Source organism: Geotrypetes seraphini, chromosome 6 (genome assembly GCF_902459505.1).
Source record: "Geotrypetes seraphini chromosome 6, aGeoSer1.1, whole genome shotgun sequence".
NCBI classification, from domain to species: Eukaryota; Metazoa; Chordata; class Amphibia; order Gymnophiona; family Dermophiidae; genus Geotrypetes; species Geotrypetes seraphini.
The window spans coordinates 127,535,659-127,562,840 of record NC_047089.1 but is presented as its reverse complement, the minus strand read 5'-3'; the positions used below and the strand labels follow the sequence as shown (position 1 = coordinate 127,562,840).

Here is a 27,182-nt window from a genome sequence, read left to right as displayed (position 1 = left end):
AAAAGGGTGAATGTATACACACTGCTTAGGTAGGGAATTACAGAGGAAATGATAAGGTAGACAGGGTGGGGTACTATAGAGGGAATGAAAACCAGATATGGGTGCTTTACAGGAGGTTTGGAGTTAGGACTTAAAAAGAACTTTAAAAAAGTGGGCTTTTAGAATGGATTTGAATACTGTCAGGGACGGAGCCTGACGTTCTGAGTCAGGCAGTTTGTTCCAGGCAAATGGTGCAACAAAGTAGAAGGGACAGAGTTCGGAACTGGCAGTAGAGGAAACGGGTACAGACAAGAGAGACTTGCCTGATGAACTGATTTCCTGGAGAGGAGTTTAGGAAGAGACAAGAGAGGAGAGATACTGAGGAGCTGCCGAGTACATACACTTGTAGGTTAATAAGAGGAATTTGAGTTCCTATGAGCGTTGGGAGCAGCTCAGGCCATTCAACGTGGCTCTCTGCGCTACAAACTGCTAGCACAGTTTAATAGAAGAGAGGGTAAGTGTGATGGGAAAGATGAGAAGAAAACCAAACCATGAGATAAAGAGCCCTGAAATCCAAGTGAGGACAGTGTATCGATGAGTAGGTGGTGATCTATAGTCTCAAAAGCAGCAGATAGATGAAGGAGGATGAGGATGGAGTAGAGGCCTTTGGATTTGGCCAGGAACAGGTCATTGGAGACTTTAGCAAAGGCAGTTTCTGTAGAATGAAGAGGGCAAAAGCCCGTTTAAAGCGGTTTGAGGACAGCTTGAGACAAAAGCTAAGTCAAGACAACAGCGGTGAACAACACATTCATCTAGCTTGGATAAGAAGGGGAGGAGGTAGATGGGGCGATAGTTAGAGGGTCAGGTAGAGGAGTGGTGTAACTATGACATATTTGAAAGCATTGGGCACAGTTGTAGTAGAGAGTGATAGGTTTAAGATATGGCAGATAGAGGGGATGACAGTAGGAGAGATGGTGATAAGTAGGTGAATGGGGATAGGATCAGAGGAACAAAGTGAGTTTGGAGGAGGAAAGAAAATGTGCAGTTTCCTCTTCAATGATTTCAGAGAAGAAAGAACAGGCATAGGGGTTAATGCAGGGTTTGCATTCCTCTGGCCAGCCTTGCTTTTAAAGGTCCAGGGGTCCAGGAGTGCTCAAGAAATTAAATCTGAAGTTATTCAGTAAAGAGATTAACACATTTTGTAACAGATATTCCTTAAACAATGTCAAAAGAGCTTGAAACAAAAAGATAGTACTGCCGAGAGACTCTATTACTAGAGAAATTAATTTGAGATCACAGTTCAAGGGGTAGAAAAAGGTTAAATACCTCTTGAGATTCTCAGCTAGCAGTGAAATCATAGGAAAAAAGTAAGGATTAAAAAGCTGTCTGACCTGACTAGAAATATCATTTCTGAAAGAGAATTCAAATTTAGGGGGCACACTTAAACTCTTGGAGGGTCATTTTTGAAAAGTTTGTCTAAGTCTGATTTGGACTTTTCCCTTAAAATGTGCAAATTCAGAGGCACACAAACATCCATTATGAAAGGCAAGCCACTTGACGTCACCTTCCCCCCCCCCCCCATTTTATTCTGAATATTGCCTACTTGGATGTCTTTGCCAAAAGGATATCCAAATGACTTCCAACCTAAAGATGTCTAACTTTATACCCTGACCACAGAAACATCCAAATCCAAAACATCCAAACCCAGACCATTTAGACCTGGGAGGGGCCACAAAGACATGTCAAAAGAGCAGTGGGACACCTTAGAGGGCACTACAATGAACTTCATATAAAGGGTGCCATATATACATGTCACCATACTCCTATATAATTTATGGTGAGCCCCCCAAAACTGCTCTAAAACCTATTATACCCACCTGTCTACCACCCCAATAGCCCTTATGTCTACAGGTGGCACTTATATTTATTTAAAAAATTTCTATAACATTTAGAACTAAACGGTTTACATAATTTACATACATAAAATTATAAAAAAACATAATAAAACAAAAACACGAACAATCCTCTTATATGGCAGTAGAGTAGAGTTTTGGTGGCCTCACACATTGCACCATAAATGTAGTGGTTAGAGTGGCTTATGGATTTGGGTCTTCCTCTCTAGCCAATCTACCAGGTTACATAAGACACCTATGTGAAGATCTACTAGGCATTCCCATACCAATTGCTGCTGTTCTAAAGACAGGTATGTATTGTTTTATTCAGATTTTGGGGGAATGGAAAGGGGTTATTGACCACTGGGGGAGTTTGGGAGGAGGGTCATTACTTAATACCTCCAGTGGTCATTTGATAAGTTTGGGTATCTTTGTGATACTTAGACACTTCTAAAACAGGTCTAGTCCAAAACATCTAAGTTCCATCTAGGACATCCTGGGAAAGGTTAAATTATCCAAGTTTAACTCGCCCAAAGTCCGCTCATAACACGCCTCCAAACATACCCCCTGGAGTTCTGGATGCATAAGATGTCCAGAAAGTAGGCTTAAAAAATTGGCACATAGATGTCCTGTGATTAGGACGTCCAAGTGCTGACATGACGTTTTTTGAATGTCTTTATTTTTTTGATTTTGAGTCCCATAGTCAATACTGTAGCATTTCAGAAGGTTTAACTGGCATGGCAAGGGAGATGAGAGCCTGTAAGCCTAGCTTCAACATTTGTTTTCAAACCTAGTGTAAACAAGAAGGTTTCAGATCAAGTGTCCTCAATCCCATCCTTGGGACACACCTAGCCAGTCAGGTTTTCAGGATATATAAAATGAATATGCATGATATAGATTTGCACTAAATGGAAGTAGTGCATGCAAATTTATCTCATGTATATTCATTGTAAGTATCTTGAAAACCTGTCTGGCTAGGTGTGTCCCGAGGATGGGGTTGAAAACTACTAGGTAGCTGCAGCAATAGAACAAGAGGCTATACTTTAAGGATGGACTATTTCTTTCTGTGATAGGTAAAATGATCCTATCTGAAATATTCAATCAATATGTGCGTATGCATGTAAGCTAGAGGAAGGGGCATGCAGATTGAGCAAAATAATTTTAGCAAGTCCCCTCAGCAAAATCATTACAGTGGTAAAAATAACCAGAGACATGAGCACAACAAAGGGGAGGTTACCAAAAGAAAAACTTGATAAAAGTACAAGCAATTCAGACTATGAGCGCTTCTACCTATATGTCAACCAATTTCTGCTTAGTGCTATTCTATAAACCACCTCTGGAGCTAGGCACAGTTTATATAATCACATGTAGTACTTATCTGCTTGGTGCAGGCATTTTTGCCAATGAAAACAAGGCCTAAATGCCTGCACCTAAGTTGTGCACGGATCAGGCATATTCTATAATAATGTAGCGTTTAGGAATGCCCCTCCCCTAGCCATGCCCCATTTTGAAATTCATGCACCAGAATTTACGCACACCACTTTATAGAATATGCTTAGAAAGTAGTTGTGTGCATAAATTTTAACAAGGCCTATTAGTGCCAATAATAGCTTGTTAATTGGCAGGGCTCATTGGTTTGTTAACCAAGTTGCGTGCACAAATCTGCAGTGTGCACAGACATGTGCATGCAACTATGGGTTCAGTATATAGATTCAGGGAATTAGTGCACAATCTTTCCTGAGACAACTCACATGCGTGAAATATTACACATGCACATACTTTGCTATGACATTCGTCATAATTAATGGCATTTATTTGACAATGAAAAATGCACATGAACATGACATTTTTTTGGTGCCCATCCCTAATGCAGATAAAACACATGCATCTCATGTTGTCAGTCTTTTCATGCTGTACATTTCCTTCTCTGTACACATAATTTAAATTGACACTTTTATTTTTCTTTGCACAAATAAATTGAAAGCAGATTACAATTTCTTTTCTATAATTATTATTATTAATAAAGTGAAATTAAAAAAAAACAACCAAAACAGTTGCAAAGGAAAAAAAGAGTTGAAGCCCTATGGCCAGCAACATATGATATTTCTGGCTGTGGCTACACAAAAATAAATTTACTGTGGAATTCTGTAATGTGTGGTATTGAGGGTACTGCAGGTTAGTGAATCCTATGATAAATTTTCCAGTGATAAAATAATATAATATGCTATTTTATCACAGCTTAATAAATAGGCCCCCCAAAGGTTAGCTTTACTAAATACACAGTTATTCAGTTAACATGCAAATACTTCTAGTGCATATTTTGATATTGAGAAAAAAGCACACCACTCAAGATAAGCGATACTCTTTTCCTTTTTCCTTTTGCAATTGTTTTCTTTCCTTTCTTTTAACTTAAATGAAATGAGGTAATGCAGAGATTAATGGACAAGATCTGTCAAAATGTCATAGGATGATAACTGATTTTCTTTTCTGATAGTAAAATATTCTGAGCTTGGAGTTGGTGCAGAGCTTCCTAAACTTGTCCTGGTGATCCCATAGCTAGTCTTATTTTCAAGCTATCCATAATGAATATGCACAAAATAAATTTGCATAGATTGGCTGTCTAATTATGCAAATTTCTAATATATATTCATTGTGAATATTCTAAAATCCTGATCATGGGCTTACTAGGACAGGTTTCCCTGAGTTAGTGCATGGTATATACTTAAAATGTATAAATGCTAAATTATATATAATTTATGTAAGAATTTATTTTTTTTTAAACATTCAGTGTTTGACATTTATATATCCTGCTGTTTTCACAAGGCCAAGATTCTATCTAGCTTTAAACAGCTATATAAAATTACAAAGATTGTGCTTGCTTTGGCAGCACATATGCTAAAATTGGAACGATATAAAAAAGATTAGCATGTCCCTATGCCGCCTGCCAATGTGTATGCTCTTAGTGAAAAATCTGAGAGTTTGTTTGAAATGTTTCTGGTCAGTTGGCTGTAGTAACTAAGGAGACAATGTTATTTGCAGGAGATTTTAATATTATATTACAAATCCTTATTGACAGGAGTTCTGAGCTGTTGAGCAATAATAGGGAGAAATGGTCTTAGCTAAGGTGGTACACACAGAAATGAGTGATTTAATAATTGTGAATGAGTGAAGAGAAAGAAATAGAGATTATTTTACTGTTATTTTTCACAGCATTTTACTAATTCCTGATTAACAGTGAGTCAAGTAGACATCTGAAGAGTCATACAGGATGGAGTCAATATTTAAAATGATTTAACTGGGCAGAAGAGGCTTCTGCCCTATTCAGTTGTGCTGACCAGCCCTAAAGCAGATATTCATTGGCACTTAACCGAATAGTGCTACTGAATTTCTGTTCTGACCACTGTGGTACTATTAGTTAAAGCCAAAGCAGTATGGAGGGTAGAATTGGGGCAGAGAATTGGGGCAGCTCAGATATTCAGTGCTAGTGCCTAGATAGCTAATTAGGCTTGATATGAGGGATTGGCAATAAGAGCTCCTTTTACTAAGGTGCGCTAGCGTTTTTAGTGCATGCAGGAAATTACCGTGTGCTACACCGTGCGCTATGCTTCTAGAACTAATGCCAGTCCATTGAATTGGCCCAGGCGGATCAAACCCCGCCCACAAGTGGGGCCTGGGCACCTGGGCCAACCAAAATAGGCCCAGTAGGCTTAGGCCCCTCCTGTGGGCGGGGCCTTAGGCACTTGGACTCTGCTTTGGTGATTGATCACAACAAGGTAAAGAGGGCTCAGGTGCGAATCATGAAAAATGATGTACAGCCTGAGGAGGAACTGCAGCAGAATGGCATCAGTTGCATTTTCTTTGATGGTCGTCATGATGGTACTGGGGGTCATGTATCCAGGTATGGTGAAAGAGGAACATTACACAATTTGTATGGAGCCAGGAGGTAGATATCTGCAGCATTTTGTTCCTGCAAAACCAACTAAAGAAAAGATTCATGCAGAAATAATTGCTAATAATTTGGTTGATTGACTGAGAGAAAGAGGAGCAGACAAAACTCTTCAAGCTATTGAAAGTGATGCCTGTAATGTAAATACTGGTTGGGAGGGAAGAGTGATGCATTATATTGAGGGGAAGCTAGAAAGGAAGGTGGTGTGGATTGTCTGTAACTTGCATTCAGGCAAACTACTATTCACGCACTTGGTAACTGCTTTAGATGGCAAGACATTAAGCAACAACAAATGGGCAGGTCTGCTACTGAACTGGAAATAAATCCTGATTTTACTAAGATCTTTGTTGGTCCTAGTCTTCCTCAACTCAGTGAAGAAGTGATCAAAGACTTTAGCACAGATCAAAGCTATGGCTATAGTATTGTAACTATCATTAGAACAGGGGTCTTGCCAAAGGATCTGGCTCTGTTGGAAATAGGACCTGTGTCACATAGCAGATGGCTCACAACAGCTCTAAGCAGGGCCGCCATCAGAAATTTCTGGGCCCCTTACTGAGCAATCCTATTGGGCCCCCCACGCACCCCTTCCCCCCCCCCCGACACCCCTTCCCCTCCTTCTTCCATGGGCCGAATACACACATACTTTTCTGCTAATGCTCCACCTAAGCCAGTCCCTTAAAATCTTCTCACGTCCATTGGGTGATTTGGCAGAGAGGAGATATTCATAAAAAGAACATCCGTCAAGGTCTTTACTCATAGACTGTGCCATTTGCTTTAAATCATCTTCCATCATTAATCCAAATTGCACAATTCTTTCTCTGTCTTTGTCCTGAATGACATCTGGCCACATTGCTGGATCCTTCCAGTCAACAAATTTATGAGCAGGCGCGGAGAACGCATTTTTAAACAAATGTAGTTTATCCTTGTACTCCTTATGTAATTTTAATCATCTATGGATATGTTTGTATGTTTATTGTTCAAATGGTTTTATTTATTTCCCCAAATTTATTTTTGTTATACGCATTGAAAATATTTGATATTGCGTTTAAATCAAAATCTCAATAAACTTGAAACTTGAAACGAGTGCCCGTGAGATTGTGGGAGGGTTAAATACTCAAAACTTAGAAGAATAACAATTTACTTAAAGTTTTTGCTACGCCAGCTTTCTGGTATCTTTACATACAGTGGCATACGTAGCATATGTAACACCCGGGGTCCATCATTTTTTGGCACCCCCCCATCTGTAAGAAAAACATGATTTTTAGTAACAAACCACACGTCACACATGAGTACCTAGGAAAAGGCAGCATCTTACATATTGCAGTGAGCAGTACATCAATACACCCATTGTAAAACTAAACAAGCCAGACCAGCATAGATCAATCCTACACCGTCAATCCTAACAGAAAACCATGTCTTTCGAACACACAGAACACAGAAAACACCTTCGCCTAGTATGGAATATCTCATCACAAACTAACCCCTCACTCTTTTACAAAACTGTAGTGTGGATTTTAGCCACAGTGGTAACAGCCCTGACGCTCATAGAATTCTGAGCATCAGAGCTGCTACCACCACGGCTGGCGCTAAAAAACGCTCCACAGTTTTGTAAAAGGGGGGATAAAATAGAAATACACAGTTTCAACGCTCTAGCTCAGAGGTGCCCAAACTTTTTGAGCTTGTGAGCTACTTTAAAATGACCAAGTCAAAATGATCTACCAACAATAAAATTAAAAAACACAAAACACACTATACGCTGAGAAAATGTTAATTATCATTTCTATTCTGGGTTTTTTTCAAAGAGGTCAAGGCAGATGACTCTATGCATTGTCACCTCAGTAACAACCATACAAAAATAGACAAATATACCCTCCATCCTTTTTATTAAACCACAATAGCAGTTTTTAGCGCAGGGAGCTGCGCTGAATGCCCAGCGCTGCTCTTGACGCTCATAGGCTCCCTGCGCTAAAAACCACTATTGCGGTTTAGTAAAAGGGGACCATATTGTAAAATATAGACAGCAGATATAAATTCAGAACTGTGCATAGTAAGTGAAGGGAAGTTTTTATCTCTGGGAATTTACCCAGTTAACTATTAAGTTATTTGGGCAAATTCCTTTGAAAACTGTGGTAATACTGCCTCCACTTTGCTAAATTTAAAATAAAATCATTTTTCCTATCTTTGGTGATTTCATGAGTCTCTGGTTGCACTTTCTTCTTCTGACTGTGCATCCAATCTTTCTTCCCTTCTTTCAGCCTATATGCTTCCTCTCCTCCACACCTCATTCCCTCCCCCAACTTTTTCTTCCTCTCTTCATGCACCCTTTCTTTTTTTCTGTTTCTCTTCTTTCCTTCTGTTTCCCTGCCTTCCTTCTGTTTCCCTGCCTGCCCCCTTTCTTTCTTTCTTTCTCCCTGCCGTTCCCAAAGCCACTGCCACTGTCGCTGCCATCGGGGAACAGGACCCACCAATGGATAACAGGCCCCAAAGCTGACGCCGAAGCATGCTCTCCCTGCTTCGGGCCGACCAGCATTCCTCTCCCCGACGTCAATTCTGCCGTCGGAGAGGAAGTTCCGCCCAGCCAGGCAGCGATTGGCTGGCCCGAACTTCCTCTCCGACTGCAGAATTGACGTTGGGGAGAGGAAGACAGATCGGCCCGATAGATTAGATCGCCAAGACAAAGTGAGTCGTGGGTGATCGACTCACTTTGCCTTGGCGAGCTACTGGCCCCCCTGCCTTAGAACACTGCCTAGGACCCTGGGGGAGCCCGGGCCCCTGTCAGCTCCGGGCCCCTGAATGCAGGACTGGTAGTACTGCCCTGATGGCGGCCTTGGCTCTAAGATTCATGAGAATATGGATTTCCAAGCATAATCTCAAAAACTTAAGAATGATGTTGAGTTCTGTGTTGGGGTTTATTTGGTAAACTGGTTCAATATAAAAATAGCAATTAGACACAAGGCCAAGACATCTCCTCTTCCAGCTGCAGCTGTCGATGCGGTAAGGAAGATAGTCATGCCTACAGTGAGAAGGACGGCTTGGTATGGTTAGAGTGAGGCTGTTCTGCAAGCAATATTGTACAGTGAAGAGGAAAAGGAGAGAAGAGATGCAGTGGAGAAGATATTGAAGATCAGAGGTGAAGGAGATGAGAAGACACAGTTTGGAGACAGCAGGGTGAGACCTAGGAAAACACCATCTGTCAACATTGAGGCAACTAAACTAACCCAGTTACTTGATTGGAGCTTCAGAGTCTCTGATCCTCTTGTCCCACAACAACAGCAGAGATCAAGGTATTTCTGAGCAAGGCCATGGTGGTTCCACTGGCCATCACACACCCAATCCATAGAAAGGTGTGTAAAAATGACAATTGTGGCTGCTGGTCATGTGTAATAATCAAGAAAAGAAGGAACATTTTATTAGGGGTCAAATGGTCAGCAGGGAGCTCAAAAACCAAAACAGAAACAAACAAATGAAAGCCTCTTTGCTGGATTTTATTAAATAACATTAAATTAACTACATAAAAGACATAAGTGTCAGTATGCCAAGCTCCGTCTCTGGCAGTATTCAAATCCAGACTCAAAGCCCACTTCTGTGAAGCTGCTTTCAATTCCAAATTCCATCCCACCTGCTAAGCACCAATATCTGTCTTCTCATTCCCTCTGTAATTCCCCAACCTGAGCACTGTGTATAGATGCACCTTCTTGTCCAGTTTGTCTGTCTTGATTAGATTATAAGCTCTTTTGAGCAGGCACTGTCTCTTCTATATTTTGAGGTACAGCACTGCATATGTCTAGTAGCGCTTTGGAAATGATAAGTAATAGTAGTAGAATGTCTCTGACTCTTTAATTACTCAATCAAATAATTAGCTAACTTTATCTGGCAATACTCTTCTTTTGGTAAAATTCTTTTCTCTTCCTGTCAGTGACCTACCAGATTCAAGATGCTTTACTCTCCTTTCCTCCAGTATAATCTATTTTAATTCATATTAAGGAGTCAGATGGGCTTGTCCTGGCATTCAAGGATAACTTGGTGAAGAATGAACCAATAGCAGCTGGGTCAGGGGGGTGGGAGTGGGGGGATTTGGGTGAGTGTCTTATGTGTCAGGGAAGGAAGAAGTGTGCGCTTGCCATTGAGGTGTTCTTTGTAAAAGTTGAATTCTTAGACAGCAATTGGTGGGTGAGAGAAAATGGTGATAGAAGGTTAGAGGAAAGGAAAGAGAAGGAAGAACTTTGAGCTAGTGTGGCAGCCATGCGTTTTGGTCATTTGTCCCTCCCTCCTGTCCTGTTCACTTTTTCAGAGGGTGTTGTTGTGAGACTAGCTAGGTACCCAAATAATTGCATGGTGACGGTTGGGTAAAAGACATACTCCAGATGTGGGGGTGGTAGCACCAGAAATACTTTCATAGAGGTTTCACAATTGCTCCCCTTCTTTTTTTAGGGAGCAGGTTGGTTGCTACAGGCCACCTAGTTAATAGCATGGCAGCATGGATTGTATACATCAAGGAATAAATTCAGTAAATGGTGGCCAAGTTTGGGCCAAAAAAAAATACATGTTGGGTGCTATTTTATAAATGGTGCTCTGAGTTGGGCATTGTTTATAGAATAGTGCAGTGTTTTTCAACCTTTTTTGGGCAAAGGCACACTTGTTTCATGAAAAAAATCACGAGGCACACCACCATTAGAAAATGTTAAAAAATTTAACTCTCTGCTTATATTGACTATATATAAAGTAATTCTCTTGAATAGGAATCAAATAAACACAAAGAAAGTATTTTATAATTACTTTATTATGAAATATTAAGTAAACAGAATAGTGAAAAATTATAAAATACTTTATTCAGTGCGAAACCTGGGCCTGTTTGGCTGAACACAAAGCTGATATTCTGGCTGGAATCGAAGAAAGACACACACGTAGCTCTTCGTCAACAGCTCTCAGTCTCTCTCTGTATTTGGTTTTTATAGCATACAAAAATAGACAAATAAACCCTCCATCCTTTTTATTAAACCACAATAGCAGTTTTTAGCGCAGGGAGCTGCGCTGAATGCCCAGCGCTGCTCTTGACGCTCATAGGCTCCCTGCGCTAAAAACCACTATTGCGATTTAGTAAAAGGGGACCATATTGTAAAATATAGACAGCAGATATAAATTCAGAACTGTGCATAGTAAGTGAAGGGAAGTTTTCATCTCTGGGAATTTACCCAGTTAACTATTAAGTTATTTGGGCAAATTCCTTTGAAAACTGTGGTAATACTGCCTCCAATTTGCTAAATTTAAAATAAAATCATTTTTCCTACCTTGTCTGGTGATTTCTGGTTGCACTTTCTTCTTCTGACTGTGCATCCAATCTTTCTTCCCTTCTATCAGCCTGTATGCTTTCTCTCCTCCACACCTCATTCCCTCCCCCAACTTTTTCTTCCTCTCTCCCTGACCTTTCTTTCTTTTTTCTGTTTCTCTTCTTTCCTTCCGTTTCCCTGCCTGCCCCCTTTCTTTCTTTCTCCCTGCCGTTCCCCAAGCCACTGCCACTGCCGCTGCCATCGGGGAACAGGACCCACCAATGGATAACAGGCCCCAAAGCCGACGCGGACGCATGCTCTCCCTGACGTCAATTGTGCAATCGGAGAGGAAGTTCCGCCCAGCCAGGCAGCGATTGGCTGGCCCGAACTTCCTCTCCAACTACAGAATTGACGTCGGGGAGAAGAAGACTTATCGGCTCGATAGATTAGATCGCCAAGACAAAGTGAGTCCTGGGTGATCGACTCACTTTGCCTTGGCGAGCTACTGGCGCCCCTGCCTCGGGCCCCCTGTCAGCTCCGGGCCCCTGAATGCAGGAATGGTAGTACTGCCCTGATGGCGGCCCTGCGGCACACCAGGCAACATCTCGCGGCACACTAGTGTGCCGCGGAACACCGGTTGAAAAACACTGGAATAGTGTGTAGTGCTGGGATCCGTGTCCAAATTTGTATATGAGATTTATACCAACTGAACTCTGATGTAAAACATTGTACCTAACTATGCACAGATTTCTCAAATTCTATAATAGTGTGCACACCTTAAATGAATGACCCTTGACCCATCAATGCCTCTCCCTTGGCCACGGTCCCTTTTCAGTTGCATGCAAAAGGATTTGCACATGCATCTTTATAGATTAGCGCAAAGCAAGAGGAGGATATAAATCCAAATTGTTGCTAATTAATGCCAATAATTGATTGTTAGTGTACAATTATTGGCACTTATAACTTCATTACTCAAATTGCATGCACAATTTTAAGTGCCATTTATAGAACTCCCCTGCAAATGTTAACCTCCTTATGTTTGATTTCATTAGTAGCTGCATGATAGCATCTTCTGAGGGAAATTCAGGGTAACTTAGCTTCATAACACTTGTTTTTTATAATGCACTGTATATTAGTGAAAATTGGGAGTTATATGTAAGGTTTGCATGTTTTAAGCATTGCTGGATAATTATGTATAATGCAAATTAGATTTATTATAATAGAATAATTAAAAATGCTGAAAAATCATTTCCATTTCAATTTTTGCAGAAATAGTTCATCATGGTTCACTGGTGTTCCAAGGCATATACAGAATTGCTGTGTTTGTTATCACCTAAAGGCTTCTTCACGCAAATATGTACCCCGGAGAGCTGTTCTATATGTACCTGGAAATGATGAAAGAAAGATAAAGAAAATACCTTCTCTAGAAATAGATTGTGCTGTATTGGATTGTGAAGATGGTGTAGCCCTGAACAAAAAGGTAATGTATGAAATTTTACTAAGAAAACTCTTGTACTGTACTTGGTTTTCTGTTACTACTATTGATGCCTTTTTACTTAAGACTTCCTCCATTAAAATATATATTATATGAAACTCTTGACAAAATATGCAATTCTATAGGTAACCACCTCAATTTCTTCAAAAATGGGCTAACATGCTCAGACTTAATGCCTGAAATCAATTGCACAGATATAATTGCATTGAGACTTGCATATCTCATGGGTCAGTAGTCAGAGGTCCTTATTACAAGTTTGGCTGTTGAGGATTTGAAGAGACCAGGGTTTTTCCTGAAAGTATCAAACCTTGGATTTGATTTTTAAAGAGAAGTTCATGTGGTATAATCTCCGTTTGTGAAGCTGCTAACATACTGTGGCAAGATCATAGCCCTGTTAAGACTATCGTACAAAAAATAAAGCAATTTGAGTGTGTTTAAGGCTGGAGTACAGGCCCGCTACAGCTGTGAGTAAATCCTGGAGTGGAGTCATCTCTAGGCTGGATTGAACTCCTGGAAATTACAATGTTTCCCCTGTCCAAAAGGTGGTGTTGCCGGGAACGAAAGCATTTTCTAACCCGTGTAAGGATAGCCAGGGTCATCACAGGTCACAGTGCATAATTTCAAATTAGTGCCAATGATTACTTGTTAGCCAATTATTGGTGCTGATTAGCTCGTTAATCAATTAAATCAAACACTCCAAATATATGTGCGCAACTGGAGGCATGGTGCCTATATACTGTAGAATCCAGGGAATAGTCAAAAAGTCATTTTAAGCAGTGTGTGAAGTGGAGCAGTTGCAAAGCGGCCCTATTACTAAGCAGTGCAAAAAGTGACCTGTGGTAATCCTAGTAGGGGCCTTTCCTACTTGCTTATAGCACTGCCGGTAAATGGCCAAATTTTCTATTTCTGCAATAATGGCTATGCGCTAATTTTCCCATTAGCGTGTGGCCATTATCGCGTGACACCTATTTTGTAGACAGCAATGCCCACATGCTAATCAATTAACTTAGCCATGCCCAATTATGCCCTCAGTGCTAAAAAAAACATTAATTTTTTATTGTAGTGCATGGATACCACATGTACAAACAAATCACAACACATTTCTATATTTCTAAAAATACCAACCTAAAATAAATGATATTAAACTGTTTAAAAAATTCCCACTTTCTTTGAAAGATCAGCTTTCTTCTATTCCTATTACCCAAAATGGTTACGAACTTATCCTCCCTACAAACATATTCATACCGTTCACTATGGAAAGGTCTTATTAAAGAACCAAAGCTTTCAATTTCTTTCTAAAAGCCAAGTAGTCAGGTTCATGGTAAAGAACCTTTGAAATGGACTACAATAAAGGGAGGGCCTTTCCCAAGGGCTCCTTTTACTAAGGTGCGCTAGCGTTTTTAGCGCATGTACATGATTAGTGCGCGCTAGCCGAAAAACTACCACCTGCTTAAAAGGAGGTGGTAGCGGTTAGCATGCCTTTGTAAAAGGAGCCTCAAGTCTCTCTTTGACTAAACACCTTTACAGATGGAATGCCAAGATGCTTCCCAGCTAAATGAAGCCTATGAGAAGAAAAATGTACTTACAACAGTAACTTAAGATAGTAGTTCTCAAGCTTGTCCTTGCATATATTTTTCATTTAATTTTCCTTTAGTAAAAATTTATAGACCGCTTTATTGCAAAGTGGCGTACAAAAATACATACATAATATTAAAACAATCCAATAAAGAAAACAATGGAGAGTTCAGGTCATAAATCACTTACATCATCTGTCTCGAATAAACAAATGTCGCTTCAATAACTGTTTAAACTGACTCAAATTTGGTTGACATCTAAGTCCTATTGGCAACATATTCCAAGTCATAGGGCCTACCACAGAGTAGTTCTCTGTAAATACATTCAAGACGTGTTTCCTGAATCATCGGAATTACCAGCTGAAATGCAGTTTCAGAGCAGAGAGACCTCCTTGGTATATACCAATGAATACAGGCCTTCAAATATTGACAAGATTGTTGATACAAACATTTATGCACTGTCATCAGCCATTTAAATTGAATCCTATCAGCATTAGGCAACCACCAGTGGTGTAGTAAGGGGGGGCGGACCACCCTGGGTGTCATCTTGGTGGGGGCGCTGGCACCTCTCCGCCTCCCCCACTCCACGCTCGCGCCTTCTCTTTCCTACCTCTTTAAATCTTTACCAGTTGCGAGCAACTTCTCCAGCCTGCTGCCTGGCTCCCCTATGAAATAACCTACGGGTCACAGGGCAAGGAAGTGACATCAGAGGGAGAGCAGCAGGCTGGAGAAGCTGCTCATGCTGGTGAAGATTTAAAGAGGTTGGGGAGGGAAAGGAGGGTGCAAGTGTGGTGGTGGTGGGGGTGGGGGGTTCAGAAGGAGTGGGGAGGGGCAGAAAGAAGGGTGCAGGGGGTGCCACAGCCCCGGGTGCCACTGTAACCTTTTGGAAAATGCTGAAGACCCATCTCTTCAATTGAACAGTGTTAATGGACTACTTCCTTCTAGCTCCCCTTCCTTGCTCTTCTCTCCTCCCTCTCCTGTTTCCTGCTCCCCTCCATCTAATGCCTTGCTCCCCCTCTCTGCTCTCCCTTTCCTTGCTCCCCTTCCCCTTCTCTCTCTACGTCCCCTCACCTTCCTCTTCTTTGAATGCCTATAATTTTTTTGTCCTGTAACTTTACTGTGAATGTCAATTGTAACCCGTTCTGTGCTCACGGTAGAATGGGATAGAAATCTAAATAAATAAATAAAAATTTTGTTAAGTCCAATGATCAAATAAATAGCAGAATTTTGTATTACCGTAAGGATTGTATTAAAGCAGGGGTAGGGAACTCTGGTCCTCGAGAGCCATATTCCAGTCGGGTTTTCAGGATTTTCCCAATGAATATGCATTGAAAGCAGTGCAGGCAAATAGATCTCATGCATATTCATTGCAGAAATCCTGAAAACCCGACTGGAATACGGCTCTCAAGGACCGGAGTTCCCTACCCCTGTATTAAAGAAACAGGCAATCCTATATAAATAATACTGCAGTAATTAATTCCACTCAAAATTAGGCTCTGGAGGACCTTATAGATAGGGTTACCAGACGTCCGAATTTCCCCGGCCATGTTCTCCTTATGAGGATATGTCCAGGGGTCTGGATGGCTTTTCAAAACCCAGCACTTTGTCCGGGTTTTAAAAAGCTTCCCGACATAATTGCGTTGGGAAGGGGCATCCACACATGCGCAGACGCAATGTGGTGATGTCATTGTGTAATGTCCGCACATGTGTGGATGCCATCTGAGGGTAGGGTGGAACAGAGGTGGAACTGGGAGGTCCTGGGGGCGTGGCCGTGAGTCTGGATTATCCTGAAGGAAAATCTGGTAACCCTACTTATAGATGTGTGCTTGTGAAAGCATTGGCTTCAATTTATTCAAAAGCTGTAATTTAAAAAGCAAACTCTTAACAACTAAGCAACCTTGCCAATGAAAGGATAGACCAGAGTCCAAAATAACTCCCAAATATTTTACATAAGGTGACATAATTAATGTTCCCTGTGATAATTTCACTTTTCCTGAAGAGGTGCTGAGTGAAGATCTGATAAGGGGAAGAAAAACTCCATTGGAATATCTTTCTTGCTGGCATTCAAACTTGGGAAAAGGTAAAGCTTCAGAAGGTTATTTCACTGTCCTCTCTTACTTTTTTAGTTCAGCACTCTGCTTTTTCAGCAAAGTCAGTTTAGGCAATAATGTAGTCTTTAGAGTCTCTGTTAGGGTTTTTATATAAAAAGTGTTTTTTTAGTCTAGATTAATATTTTAGGTTACATTTCAGAACATAAAATAAAATCAGATTGGGGCACAGATAGCAATTGAAGAAAGTCTTTGTTTAGTGTCTAATTCCTTCCGATCTACCCCTGGCCTGATCTCTGATTTATAGGCCCTTGAACCAATCAGAAGGCTAAAAAAGTAATTAGCTAATCTCTATTAACTAGTAGTTGGCTCTTAAGAAATAGTCAAAGAAATCCTTGGAGGGTAACTTACCAATTACAACATTACAAAATAATAATATAAATTAAACATTATCAAAGCCTAACATATAACTAGCAATCTTAGGGGACCTTAGGGCCTGTTTTACAAAGCCGTGTGGCAACATTCCTGAAGCCCTTTAAATTTCTATGGGCTTTGGGGCCGTTACCGCTCTGCAGCCACTAGGGCAGCTTTGTAAAACAGGCCCTTAATGTACATATTCCAACTCCTATAGCAACTTAAAGAAGTCACCAATATTAAGATGCCAGCAGCAGTCCAGTAGCAAGATGGGGGCTGTCCAGTCTTTTGCACTGAGTGTCACATGTTTGATTATCTCCCGATTAATGAGAGGTCTTGTGTGTGTGTTCAGTGCAAAGAGTTCCTAGCACTCAGGGAATGGGTCTGATCTCTTGAGTAGCAGACTTAGAGGAACTGAGGGAGACAGAGATGTACAAAAGTAGAAAAGTCCGACCTCTAGTTTGGCAGCTTCTATGCTGCCTCAGAGGAGGGAGGTTTTCTTAAAGAGAGCATCACCCTGGTGAAGTAGGAGACAGTCCTATAGGTAGAGCCTGCCCACCAGGGCATGCAATGTTCTCTCGCACTGAGGATGTGTCTTCAGGGACTTCTGCCCAAGAGGGAAGGGTTAGGATGGCCATAATAGTGGGAGGTTCGATCATTAGGCATGCAGATAGCTGGGTGGCTGGTGGACATGAGGATTTCTTGGTCACTTGCCTCATGCATTACCTAAAGATTTTAGACAGTGTTGGGGAGGAGCAGTGGCGTACTAAGGGGGGGGCGGGAGGGGCGGTCCGCCCCGGGTGCCAGCCATGAGGGGGTGTTCCCGACCTTGCCGTTCATTCCCCCCCTACCCCCCCGAAGGACCGCTCGCCCCACTGACCTTCCTGCACCACCTGTGAAGCAGCCCGCAGCAGGATCGCGACTTCAGTGATACCTGAGCTGCTTGGGCGCTGCTTCCTGCGCCGCGGTCCTGCCCCTCCTCTGACGTCAGAGGAGGGGCGGGAACGCGGTGCAGGAAGCAGCGCCTAAGCAGCGCAGAGATCGCTGACGTCGGGATCCTGCTGCGGCTGCTTCATAGGTGGTGCAGGAAGGTCAGTGGGGCGAGCGGTCCTTCGGGGGTGGTGGTGGGGGGACTGAACGGCAAGGCCGGGAGCATAGGTAGTGCTGCTTCATAGTGGTGCGGGGAGGCCAGGGGGCGAGCGGTCCTTCGGGGTGGGGCGGGGCGGGCAGGCAGGCAGGCTTTCAAGGAGGAGGGGGGTGACAGACAGGCAGGAAGGCCTTCAAGGGGGGACAGGCCTTCAAGGGGGGGGACAGGCAGGCCTTCAAGGGGGGGGGACAGGCCTTTGGGGGGGTGTGCAGACCTTCAAGGGGGAGGGACAGGCCTTCAGGGGGGGCAGGCAGGCCTTCAAGGGGGGGAAAGGTCTACAAGGGGGTGGGACAGGCCTACAAGGGGGTGGGACAGGCCTTCAAGGGGGGAACAGGCCTTCGGGGGGGTTGCAGGCCTTCGGGGGGGTGCAGGCCTTCAAGGGGGGGCGCAGGCCTTCAAGGGGGGACAGGCCTACAAGGGGGTGGGACAGGCCTTCAAGGGGGTGCAGGCCTTCGGGGGGGGGTGCAGACCTTCAAGGGGGGACAGGCCTTCAAGGGGGGACAGGCCTTCAGGGGGGGTGCAGGCCTTCAGGGGGGTGCAGGCCTTCAAGGGGGGGTGCAGGCCTTCAAGGGAGGGGGACAGGCCTTCAAGGGGGGGACAGGAAGGCAGGCCTACAAGGGGGGAGGACAGGCCTTCGTGGGGGTGCAGGCCTTGGGGGGGGTGCAGACCTTCAAGGGGGGGACAGGCCTTCAAGGGGGGGACAGGCAGGCAGGCCTTCAAGGGGGGGACAGGCCTACAAGGGGGGGGACAGGCCTTCAAGGAGGTGGGACAGGCCTTCAAGGGGGGTGCAGGCCTTCAAGGGGGGCAGGCAGACCTTTAAGGGGGGACAGGCCTTTGGGGGGGACCCTGGTTTAGAAGTACACGGAGGGAAGGGGGTGTTCAAAGAGACGTGCATATGCCAAACTTTGGGGGGGGAGGAAGAAATAATGGGTCTGAAAATAGAGGAGAGGGAGAGAGATGATGGACCATGGGATTTACGGAGGGAAGGAACAGAAAGGGAGAGAAATTGGACACAAGGGATGGTGTGAAGGAGGGATAGAGATACTGGATAGGAGGGTAATTGGGAAAAGAAAGGGAGAGATTGTGGACTCGGGTGGTGGGGAAGGAGGGAGAGATGCCGGATGAAAGGGTAGTTAAGAAAAGGTGGATCTGTGGAGGGAGATGAAAAAAAGGAAAGATACCAGACTTCCTGGGGAGGGAAGGGAAATGGAAAGGGAGGACAGAGTTGGCAGATGGATGGTTAGCATGCAGAAAGAAGAAAGAAGGAGACCCCAAGTTATCAGAAGAAAACCAGAGCCTTGGACCAACAAGATTTGAAATATAACCAGACAACAAAAGGTAGAAAAATTAATTTTATTTTCTGTTTTGTGATTATAATATGTCAGATTTGAAATGTGTATCCTGCCAGAGCTGATGTTGGACTGCAAACGTGAGCTAGGATTTAACAGAGAGAGGAAAAGTCCTTTTTGTTTCTTTATTTTATTTACACCACAGCGCCAGTGTGATTAGGAGAATCCAAAGGGGGTGAAAAAGATATAAAACCCCAGGAGTTTTGAAAAAAATCACCCAACTGGGCAGGAAAATCGAATTGAAAAACCAATTCAATAGGCTGAATCGAATCAAAATTTTTTTTCCTGAATCTGGCAGCATTAGTTTGCGCTACTGTCTTAGACTTTAGGACCTGGGATTGGGGAGAGATGGCATCCTCAGTACTTTATAATGCAAGTGAAACGAGGATTTGGTCATACTTTTGAAGGGTCTGCAGAAAAAAAATATTGTATAGGCCGGGGACATGAGACAGCAGGAAATGGGAACTTTTCTTCCATTTTTATGAATGGAAAGGCTGAGGATGTCAGAGAGTTCAGTTAAAATATGTGCTTTATAAGAAAATATAATAATGTGTTTTATAAAGTTTATAGCATAGCTGGCCTACCCAGTGAGGTGTTCCTAGTGGTGGTGGTGGAAGCGTGTCAATGTGTTGAGAGGAAGAGGTGGTCTGGGAAATTCTACTGAGCAAACTCCGGGCCCATTTCCACCCCCCAGTTAGTCCACTCCACTCAACTGGATCACACACTGAGTCGGTCTTTGGGTGTTGTTTTGGGATCTCTTCCAGTGGTTTATCAGTATCTCCTTCTGGTCCAAGGAAGGAAACTTTGTTATCCTTAGCATTGACCTACAGAATATGTTTGAAACAGCGCTGCTTGTGTGGCATTAGGCTATGTAGTGATCAAAAGAAAAAAACAGACCTTTGCACATTTTTGCACTATATGGTGGGTGTATGAGGAGATTCACATTTCCTGCACAGCTAAGTCCATGTGAAGTTACCTTGTGCAGTATTTGACATCTAGCAAGGTCTCTGTTTGAAAGGAAAGATCTAAACTTAAAAATGAAGTGGCCAGAAGTTATGGTAAAAGCAGATAGTGTAGCTGGTTTTAAGAAAGATTTGGACAAATTCCTGGAGGAAAAGTCCATAATCTGTTATTAAGACATGGGGGAAGTGTCTGCTTGCCCTGGATCGGTAGCATGGAATGTTGCTACTCTTTGGGTTTTGACCAGGTATTAGTGTCCTGGATTGGCTACCATGAGAATGGGCTACTGGGCATGATGGACCATTGGTCTGACCCAGTTAGGCTATTCTTATGTTATGTTCTCATCTGTAGGGGCCTTTGTTTTCACTTCTTATTTTAATGTATTTTTTTTCTGGGAACTTATCAGTGTTTTTTATAATGGGAACAAAAATGGAAGAGAATTAATGTGTGGGGGATGAGGGGGTAACTAATTTCTTCAGCTAAATAATTCAATCCACCTCAACCAGACATAGGAGAACTCACGCACCATTCACACACCCTCCAACCAAAAACGTCAAAAGAAAAAACTGTTCGACAACCTCCTAGCCATTCGAGCTGCAACACTCAACCCCCAACTCTACAACCAATTGACATCAACCACAGACTGCAAAACCTTCAAAAAGAAATAAAAACCCTTCTATTCAAAAAACACATAAAACCGAACTAACACAATCAGAACTGTCCCAAGCATCACCTGCAACTACTCCATATGTACTTCTGATGTCATGACAATTCAGACATAATTTATGTTATGTTATGTTTGGAATATAAGAAAATTTTCACTGCCTGTTTCTATTCTGACCATTTATTCCGTTTCATGGTCATTACAAAAAAATATTTTTTTACATTGGGGGGGGTGTCAAAAAATGATGGGCCCCGGGTGCCACATACCCTAGGTACGCCACTGGGGAGGAGTCTGCTGTTTTGGTACATATTGGTACCAATGACATAGGGAAAGGTGGTAGGGAGGTTCTGGAAGCCAAATATAGGTTCTTAGGTAGGAAGTTAAAATCTAGAACCTCCAAGGTAGCATTTTCAGAAGTGCACCCTGTTCCATGTACAATTCCCAAAATACAGGCAGAGCTCTGGAGTCTCAATGCATGGATGAGGTGATGGTGCAGGGAGAAGGGCTTTAGAATTATTAGGAACTGGACAACATACTGGGGAAAGGGGGGGGGGCTATTCAGCAAAGAAGGGCTCCACCTTAACCAGTGTGAAACCAAGCTGCTGGTGTCAACTTTTAAAAAGGAGAAAGAGCAGCTTTTAAACTAGAAACTAGAAATAGATATGACAAACATTGTTTGAAATGTCTCTATGCAAATGCCAGAAGCCTAAGAAACAAGATGGGAGAGTTTGAATATATTGCACTAAATGAAAAGATAGATATAATAGGCATCTCTGAGGTATAGAAGAAGGAAGATAACAAATGAGACTCTGTCATAGCAGAGATAGGATGGATTAAATTGGTGGGTGCATAGAGGAACATTTTTGATAGGACGTCTAAGTCTGTGTTTGGATGTTTTGGGAAAGATGTCCAAAAACCCAATAGAGAAAATATCCATTCTCAAAATAGCAAGACATCTTTTTTTTTTTTTTTTAGAATGGCCTAAGTAATATTTTGGTCCTTAGTACATCTATCTTTTTTGCCAATATAAAGATGTCCACATGAAAAACGCACAAAGGCAAATTTTTCAGCAGCTAGCATTCTTAGCAAACTGTCACATATAGCTGAGCATTCTTCAGCACAGTAGAAAGAGTACTGCAGAGAATGTCATATTAAAAGGTACAGAAGTCACTTTAACTTGTTTCTATTGTATGGTGAACCCTCCAAAACCCACCCAAAGCTTACTATACCCACCTGTACAACACAACAATAGCCCTTAGGCTTGCAGGTGTCATAAAAATGTAGGTACAATAGGTTTGGAGGGCTCACCATACAAAAGAAGCAAGCTAAAGATTCATCTATACTTGGAACTTTTAATGTGAAATTCACTGCAGTAGCCCTTAGAGTACTCTCTCGGCTCAAATGTCTGTGTTTACATCTGAAGCTGCTTGGGCTGAGAACTTTTCAGCACCCCCTTGTAATATAAGCTAGAATGTACTGGTTTTTTTTATAAACATCTTTGGGTGGTGGGAGGGGGGTCAGTGACCACTGGGGAAGTAATGGGGGGGGGGGGGAGGATCATGCCAGTGGTCATCTGCTCAGTTTGGGTACCTTTTTAGCATTTAGACATTGTTAAAACAGGTCTAGCTTCAAATGTCTTTAAAAAAGCCCAGGACCTTTTGTTAAAAAGGTTTGATTATGCCTGATAAGCGAATAAGTCCTAAGCCTATCCTAAGCCTGCCCAAAACACACCTCTAACATGCTCCCTTAAGATTTGGACGCACTGGAGACAAAACAACCAGAAAGATGTGTAAAAGTCTGTTATGAGAATGCCTACTTGGATATTTTAATTAGTTAGACTTCCAAGTGCTGATTTATGCTGCCTTTTGGATGTTTGTCTTTTTTGAAAATAAGCCTAATAGTTAAGGAAGGCCTTTAATTGAATGGATTGAAAATTCTACAGGAGCAGAAACACACCTTGGAATCTCTGAGTAGAAATTCCATGTGTAAAGGTGAAAAGGATAGTGATAGGAGTGTACTACTGTCCTCTTGACCAGGATGAACAGACAGATGCTGAAATGTTATCAGAAATTAGGGAATTGGGGAGACTAACTCAATAATAATGGGTGATTTCAACTACCCTGTTATTGTCTGGGTAAATATAACATCAGGGCATGCTAGGGAGATACAGTAAAATTATTTGATGAAATCAAGGACTGCTTTATGGAGCAGCTGGTTGAGGAACTGATAAGAGGTAAAGCAATTCTAGACCTAGTTCTTATGTATAACAATTTTTATTGAAAGAATCAAATAATCAGTACAATAGGATATACAAAAATACATTCAATACAATAAGAATTACAATAATATTTCATACAAATTTAAATCATTCTTTCAAATTTAATTTCTATATGAATTAATTCAATCTTATCTACACCCCCCTTAATTCCATCCCCTACCCACTATCTTCCCCTAAATGAAATCCCTCACCCTGGATGAAAGTTGACAAAAATAAAGAATTAAAATAAATAACTGGAATGTAATTATTAAACCTAATTTTCATAATAAATCATTGATAACCAAACTTTGTATTTATGGTGAAAGATTCTGAATATAAGGATCCCAAACCTCCATAAAAATACGAGTTTTTTTAGGCAAACCTCGAACCTCCCAACTCTCAAATAAAAATAAGCGATGTAATTGATTCCTCCAATGCCAAAAACTTGGAGATTCTTTCTGCAACCAAAATTGCATAATACATTTATGCCCAATCATACAGGCTTTCTGAAATAAAAGACATTTTAGTTGGCCAAAAACCCCACAAGCTGATGCTTTACCAAAAATTATTCCCCTAGGACAACCCACTATCGAATTACCCCATAAAGAACCCAAAAATAATAGGATGGCAGACCAAAATGAGTTGATCAAAGGACACAACCAAAAAGCATGAGATAATGTGCCAGGATCTTTATTACATTTAATACAAATTGGAGTATCTATTAAATTCGCATGAAAAGCTTGAATTTGGGAAAAATAAGCCCTATGCAAAATTCTATAAGTACATTCTCTCCAAACATACCCTTTTATAATCTTTGGTAGTCTATTAATAGATTGAGTAAAATAAAGAAGAGAAATCTGAATTCCCAACTCCTCATTCCGCCACCACTTGTGTAATAAAGAAACTGAAATAGGCACATCATCACATTGATTAAAAAAAGAAATAATTCTGTCATGAACTCCACAAGAAAAATTCAATCTCTTCAATTTAATAATATAATTTACCAATTGCATATACGCATATAATGATCCAGGACCCCTTCCCACTACAATAGAAAGGTCAGGAAAACTCTTAATCTTCCCAGTTTCATCCAATACTTGTGATAAATAATAAATACCTTTTAAACCCCCAAATTCTAAAAATCCTAGATGTCATACCAGGTTGAAAATCTCCATTACCCTGAATAGGTAGCAGATCTGTTATACATGGGTTATATCTCCATAATTTAATTAAATTTCCCCAAACTGACCTCATTGAAGATAAAATAGGATTACCTTTAAAATGGATTGGTAATTTAGAAGGGTGTATCTGAAGAAGATATAATAAATGAAAAGGGTAATAGAAGGCTTTTTCATATAATATAGGAGAAAATAAAACATCATCAAACACCCAATCTCTAATATGCCGTAGTAAGCAAGCCTTCCCATAAATCCGAAGATCAGGAAGACCCATGCCACCCCATGTTCCTGAACCTAGTAAAAATTCAAAAGATAATTTTGGCTTTTTCCCATCCCAACAAAATTTAGTAATAACTGTTCTTAATTTCCGCCAATCTTTATTTGTCAATTCTAGGGGAAGCATTTGTAATGTATATAACCATTTACGAAAAATGACCATTTTAAAAAGAGCAATATGCCCACCTAAGGATAAAGGCAATAACTGCCATTTTAATAACTTTTGTTTTGTGTAACTCATCAAATTGGGAATATTAGAACTATATAAAAATTTAGAATCTATAGGAATATAAATTCCCAAATATTTAAATTTATTTTCCATCCAACTAAGAGGAAAATTAGGACCCCACTCTAATCTTAAACTATCATTAGTAGCCAAAGCTTCAGATTTATCCATATTTAATTTGAATCCTGAAAAATCACCATACTCAGTAAAACTTTCCAATAGAGATTGTAAGGAAATCTTAGGATTAGTTAAATGTACTAAAATATCATCTGCAAAAGCAGCTATTTTAAAAGTAGAAGATCTAATATCTACACCGCGAATATCTGGATTAGCTAGAATCTCACAAATCAACGGATCCAGGGTCAACACAAAAAGTAACGGAGACAAAGGACATCCTTGTCTTGTGCCTTGTTCCATTGTAAAAAATTCTGAAAGGCATCCATTAACAAAAACTCTAGCCTGAATATCTGAATAAAGAGTTTTAATAGCATCTTAAAAATAACCTATGATACCATATTTAGTTAAAACAGCAAACAGAAACTCCCATCTAACTCTATCAAAGGCTTTCTCAGCATCAAAACTAATCAACAAAGATGGTATATTCTTATAACGTACCCATTCTAATGAATATAATATAGATCTAATATTTTTAACTGCTGTACGTCCTTTTACAAATCCAACTTGAGGCTCAGCAATCAAATTAGGCAACAATTTTGCTAGTCTATTAGCCAAAATCTTAGCCAATAGTTTAGCTTCAAAACAAATCAAAGAAATCGGCCTATATGATTCTACCTTAGAAGGATCTTTACTCTGCTTTGGAAATACTATTATTTGAGCCTGACGAAGAATTTTAGGTAAAATTTGTTTGTCAATCTGATTATTAAACATCATCACTAAAGGAGTCGCTATGTCATTACCAAGAATTTTATAAAATTCTGCTCTATAACCATCTATACCAGGTGCTTTGCATAACGGGCTTTGATGTATGGCCAACAATAACTCTTCTTCCCCTATAGGACAATTCAACAATGTCTGCTCATCTTCTCTAATACAAGGTAATTCTAAACTGGACAAATAAGTATCACTTGATAATCCTATATAAACTAAACTAAACTAAACCTTAGGTTTGTATACCGCGCCATCTCCATGGTCATAGAGCTTGGCACGGTTTACAGGGATTGTAATGAGAAAGGAACTTCAGGGAAAGGGTTAGATGAAGATCAGAGGAAAGAAGAGTGTTAGAGAGCTGGGATGTCAGATGAGGAGGGAGTGGTTAAATTTTTGAGAAAAGCCAGGTTTTCAGATGTTTACGGAAGGGTTGGAGAGCACTCAGGTTCCGAAGAGGGGAGGTAAGGTTATTCCAGAGCTCGGTGAGTCTGAAGAGGAGGGAAGTCCCCAGTTTTCCTGGGTGGGAAATGCCTTTTAATGAGGGGAAGGATAGTTTCGATTTTTGGGTAGGTCTGGTGGTACTAAGATTCGAGGAATTCCAGGACAGTGGGATTAATGGAGGAAGGATGCCGTGGAGGATCTTGAAAGTTAAGCAGATGCATTTGAAGTGGACTCTGGAAATTATCGGAAGCCAGTGAAGCTTGGAAAGGAGTGGAGAGACGTGATGGAATTTACTTTTTGCAAAGATAAGCTTGGCCGCGGCATTTTGGATCCGTTGAAGTCTGTGGAAGTTTTTCTTCGTTAGACATATGAAGATGGAATTGCAATAGTCCAGTCTGGAGAGGATGATGGATTGGACGAGAACGGCGAAATGTTTTTGATGGAAACAGGATCTTACTAACCTCAGCATGTGAAGGCTGAAATAGCATTTTTTTACCAGGGAGTTGATGTGGTCGTTGAAGGACAGTGTAGAATCAATGATGACACCCAGGACCTTGCTGGAGAATTCGAGCTGCAGGGTGGAGCCAGAGGACAGTGGGATTGAGGTGGGTAGCTGAACTAATTTTGGGCCAAGCCAAAGAAGTTTTGTCTTGGATTCGTTCAATTTCATTTGGACGGTGTGGGCCCAAGATTGCAGGTTCGAGATACAGGAGGATATGTTCTCTGAGAGATCAGTGAGGTTCGAGTCGGTCTCGAGAAGGACAAGGATGTCGTCAGCATAGGTGTAGATTGTTTCAAGGGGGGATAGCTGGAGGAGTTTTAGGGAGGACATATAAATGTTAAAAAGGATAGGAGATAGAGGTGAACCTTGTGGGACTCCACAGATTGGTATCCAGGGGGAGGATGAGGTGCCATTCATGTTGACAATGTAGGAACGGGAACGAAGGAATTTTGAGAACCATTCAAGGACTGTAGAGGTGATGCCAATCTCGGAGAGTTGGTAAAGTAGAATGTCGTGGTGAACAACGTCGAAAGCGGCAGAAAGGTCAAATTGCAGGAGGACGGCGAACTTGTTGCGGGAGTGGAGTTGTTGGACTTTGGAGATTAGGGAGGTCAGAAGGGATTCGGTGCTGAAATTGGGGCGAAAGCTATATTGGTAGGGTAGGAGAATGGAGAATTTC

At 41.5% G+C, this 27,182-nt stretch overlaps 1 protein-coding gene across 4 annotated transcripts in view; it reads left to right on the top strand.

Annotated features, from left to right (window-relative positions):
* CLYBL (citramalyl-CoA lyase) overlaps positions 1–27,182 on the top strand; it is a 623,747-nt gene that overhangs the window by 321,178 nt on the left and 275,387 nt on the right. For 3 of the 4 annotated variants that reach the window (XM_033949754.1, XM_033949753.1, XM_033949756.1), the window contains exon 2: positions 12,354–12,564. In XM_033949754.1, coding sequence (XP_033805645.1) covers positions 12,354–12,564 — 211 coding nt within the window. Of the gene's footprint in view, positions 1–8,776; positions 8,986–12,353; positions 12,565–27,182 lie in introns of those variants that run through there. The other variant, XM_033949755.1, reaches the window with a different exon arrangement.